Source organism: Sinocyclocheilus anshuiensis, unplaced genomic scaffold, assembly GCF_001515605.1.
Source record: "Sinocyclocheilus anshuiensis isolate Anshui unplaced genomic scaffold, SAMN03320099.WGS_v1.1 scaffold445, whole genome shotgun sequence".
Taxonomy (NCBI): Eukaryota; Metazoa; Chordata; class Actinopteri; order Cypriniformes; family Cyprinidae; genus Sinocyclocheilus; species Sinocyclocheilus anshuiensis.
In genome coordinates, this window is record NW_015540852.1 from 402,652 (window position 1) to 407,176 (window position 4,525).

The window sequence follows — 4,525 nt, forward strand, 5'->3', positions numbered from 1 at the left end:
TTAAAAGTTTTTTTTTTTTTTTTTTTTTTGAAGGGAGAAGGGAGAACAACAATTACACAAAGAGTTAACAATGCCCCTCTTGATTTTACTTTTTTTTTCTTTTCCACATCCCACACCCCAGAACACACACACACAAACAAAAAAATTAAATAAATAAATAACATTGAAAATTACAATGTCAGAATTCTAATATTACTAACAGTAAGGAAATAATTAACATCATTGTTAGCCCATCGTGTCTGATTACGTTATCTGCTCCAATATGCACAGGCCTTTTAGTTAATCTATTAATTTTAGTTTGGGGGAAGAGTTATGGTATATATATATATAGTATATTTATAACCAAAATCAGTCAGTAGGTTAGTTGTGTATAGGTTTTTACTGCTTTACTGTATAGGTTTTTACTGTTTTACTTCATTGTTGTATGCCTGTATTTATGTAACAACGTGGTCCTGTGAGGCACGACATTTCGTTCCACTGTACGTCCCCACATGCAGCAGAATGACAAGAAAGCTCAACTTGAACTTGAACTTGAACTTGAACTTGAACTTGAAATAAAAACGTTTGATGGATCCTCTAAGAGAATATTTAATTTTCTCCAATTTCAAAAACGGCATCACATCACTAAGCCAGAGTGAATTTAAAGGTGGTTTACTTGATTTCCAATCAAATAATTTTCTTCTCCGAGCCAAAAGACATGCAAAAGCACAAGCATCTTGACATTTTTTGGACATGACCACACCTTGCTCTGGTACACCAAAAACAGCCATTTCATCTGCTAAGTCTTCTGCTAAAATCTTCTGATTGTGGCCCGTGTGGAGAGCCGGAGCCGGTGCGGGCGTGCCCGGTGGGCTCCAACACATAGCCAGTCAGTCTGCGGTTCTGTTAGATTCTGAGAAGATGAGTATGTGAGCTAGCAACCGTCTAAGGACACCCTAAGTCTGCGCCAGGCCTCGGTGCGCCAGGCCTCGGGCCTTGACTTTCCATTCACCAAAGATCCTAGGATCTCAGCTGATGTCTCTCTTAGCTCTTTTTCACTTTCCACTGGGAAGAAACTCCCAATCACCATCTAGTCAGAACATCTTTGGAGTTCATCACTCTTCAAACCCGGAAGAAGGTGATCGTGACTCCTACACCACCGAACCTCCAAACCATCAAGACTTTCATCCGAGACTGCCTCCGTACGCTCGTTCCAGGCCAAGGCAATTCTAAGTATCGTACATTTAACTAAACGAAACAGAGGTTTAGTATAAGCTGTAGACCCTGTTGTAAAACGGCATTGTCCCTTTACGATTTTGATCCTTACTACATGCTCTAATGCAATAATACTGTATGAAAGTATTTTCTGTGGCCACGGAAATATCCTTTCCTAGAGTTGATATGAATTTACACTGAATGTTCGCTGCACGAACAGATTGGTTGATGGCAATTTAATTCTGCTACAGTTACTACTGGCAGCTGATATAAATAATTGTAATTAATCATAATTAACTAATTATTTATATACATTTCCCTTTTGAGCTAATTTAACACTACTCAATACCTAAACATAACAACTACCTTACTAACTATTAATAAGCTGCAAATTAGGAGTTTATTGAAGCAAAAGTCGTAGTTAATGGTTTGAAATGGACCTTAAAATAAAGTGACCGAAAATTCTTAGCAAGAATTTTTATTTGCAATCTTTTTTTTTTCTCTTTTTTTGTAATTAAAAAATAGAAAAAAAAAGAGTGCAAATAAAAATTCTTGCTAAGAATTTTCGGTCACACTTTATTTTAAGGTCCATTTCAAACCACGAATAGTTACGAAATGGACGTAACGAATAGTTAGTTTTGCTCTCAAACACAATATATTTGATTGAATAAAAAAAGAGACAAAAGTAACTCTGTAAGTATTGTTTCTGATCCCCTTAATTCAGATAACATCCTTAAAAAGCTACTATTCAGATGCTTAAATGTACTTAAGACATAGTGAATTTTTGCTAAAATGCAGGGACATCATGTTAAAATGTTAAGGTGGATGTTGTACAATATTTTTAAAATGATAAATACAAATATTTAAAATAGCATATGACTAAGTCAGTGACAGATGATTGTGATTGTTGAAAAAATCCTCACAGAGTGATGTGACATGATAACTTGAATAAAAACACATATCTGTTCTATTCATAAACGCTGTACATGTGCTTGACATGAACTTTGCCTGGAAAAGACAAAGTCACAAGTAATCAATTAATTATCAGTGAAAATATTGCCATTCCTTTTTTAGCATAATAATACAATTTTCACAGTTATCAACTAATAATATATCGTCCACTGATATTTAGCTCCATCCCTATACAAACCTATACCTGCCTGTAATTTTCAAGTAATTCTGAAAACTGTAACACATTAGAGTATGGTAACCTATTCTTGAAATTGTCAATGCATCAGATCTGGCAATATTTTGAATGTTGAAGGCAGGAAAAGGCAGCCATAGAAGTCTGCGTTTTGAATGCCTTTGTCAGTCATGACACCCAGGTCCTCATCTGTAATGTATGACTTACCAGTTGAACAGTGATCTCAAATGAATAACCCTTTTTTCTTTGCTTTGTTTTTTCCAGAATCCTGATTTGAGGCTAAGGTAAGAGATCTAAAATGATCAGTTTCAGTAACTGTCAGGTACTGTTAAATATTACTATTTTAAATCTTATCTACCAACCAAGAAAACGTGAAAAAGGTTAACCCAGTAACTTTGTTTTGGGAAGCCTTTTTCTGCACGCGTCTGAGAAAACGAGTGCGTCAGATTTCGCTCCCTTGGTGACGTGGCAAAGGGATCTCATTATAATATTACCACCCCTTAATCTGTAAATTTCCACACACGGTGCCGTTATTGTGTTTTCGCAAGCGACAATGGTGTACCAGCTCTAATGCCATGGTGAAAGTTTGAGCAAAACATGCTAACTGTTCTATCTTTGGCTGCACAGACGAGCACAGAACACTGTTTAGAGTCCCAGCCGCAGAGGAGACAAGAGAGCAGTGGATTTACTGATTTATTTACTGTATATTGCTGCTGCCACACAGATCTAAAATAAACATGCGATTTATTTCCCAGCAGTTTACCTTCACAGACATAACCCACTGTTTTTTGTAACTCATGTGTGTTTTTAACATAAACTTGTGTGTGAATGAGAACTTAGTTTAGTACTCACATGCTGTGACAGCCGCTTTCTGTCCGTGTGCTTCGGATGTGTGCTCTCAGAAAACCTTATATCAGAAGTTTAAACTAATATGGTTTAAAACGCATGATTTCAGCGCTTTAAACATGATAATCAGAACCAAAACAGATGTTTTTAGCAGGTCGCAGCTCTATTCTGGAAAACGGGGTGGGGAGCAGCAGCTCATATGCATTTAAAGAAACAGGCCCGAAATACAGCGTGTTTCTGCTTCCCCTCAAAATAGGCATTTTCAGAATGTTATAATGAATGATCTGTGGAGTATTTTGAGCTGAAACTTCACAGACACATTCTGGGGACACCAGAGACTTATATTACATATTGTAAAAAGGGGCATAATATGTCTCCTTTAATTAATATAAAAAAAAGGTAGTTCTGTTCCGTGATGCTGGTAAATTGGTTTGTTCACAATGATGTTGTGTTCCATTTACCTGGCTCAGTGCATATAAAACAGTCTGTAACAGACAAAGCAATAGTGACACATGGTAAAAACATTACTCATAATTGTGTGGTGTGACATTGCTGTCGGATCCAATCAGTGGCGTAGGCAGAATTTTATTTTTGGGAGGGCCTGGGTAAAAGTGAGCGGGCACTCGTAACTAGCGGATGGAATCGGACTCAATATTCAGGTCATACTCTTTTCTTTGATCCTATTGAAAAATAAACCGTGGAACACAGTGGAAGACACACATAGTAAAACTACCATGCCTCTGTCACCGTTACTAACGTGCCCATTGTCAACATATCAAAATCATTCACAATAACCCCAATCCCCAAATACTGCTGCAGATTACAGTAGCTACAACCTGTCCACATACAAAACCTGAGTATCAGTTAGAACGGAAAGTAAATATGAAAACAGTCCGAAATCCGAAACAGAAGTCATTTAAAATGTTTTTTGTATAATTTTAATTTTCATTTCATCATTCTACATAAATGTAGCCTATTCAAGTCACTGCATTTCCTCATATTTCCATCAAATAGCTATATTATATTAAAGTTATACAACTAAAGTGTATAAAATTATTTTATTCAGAAATGTTATTTGTTTTTTTTGTTTTTTTTTATTTGTTATTTAAATTAATAAACATACATATTTGGAAACAGGTGCAGTAAGTCGCCGGCGTCAGTCACAAAATTTATAAAAATAATCTTTGTGAGGATGACTGGAACAGCATTCTTTAGACACCGCACACTTCACGACATATTATGCCCCTTTTTACAATATATAATATAAGTCTCTGGTGTCCCCAGAATGTGTCTGTGACGTTTCAGCTCAAAATACTCCACAGATTACAGCTTGGACCTGCT

The 4,525-nt window shown here is 36.3% G+C and overlaps 1 protein-coding gene across 1 annotated transcript in view; it reads left to right on the plus strand.

Annotated features, from left to right (window-relative positions):
- Positions 1-4,525, plus strand: part of LOC107687763 (tripartite motif-containing protein 44-like) — a 30,025-nt gene that overhangs the window by 17,241 nt on the left and 8,259 nt on the right. The window contains exon 5 of the mRNA XM_016485218.1: positions 2,603-2,622. Within this exon, the coding sequence (XP_016340704.1) occupies positions 2,603-2,622 (20 nt within the window). The remainder of the gene's footprint in view (positions 1-2,602; positions 2,623-4,525) is intronic.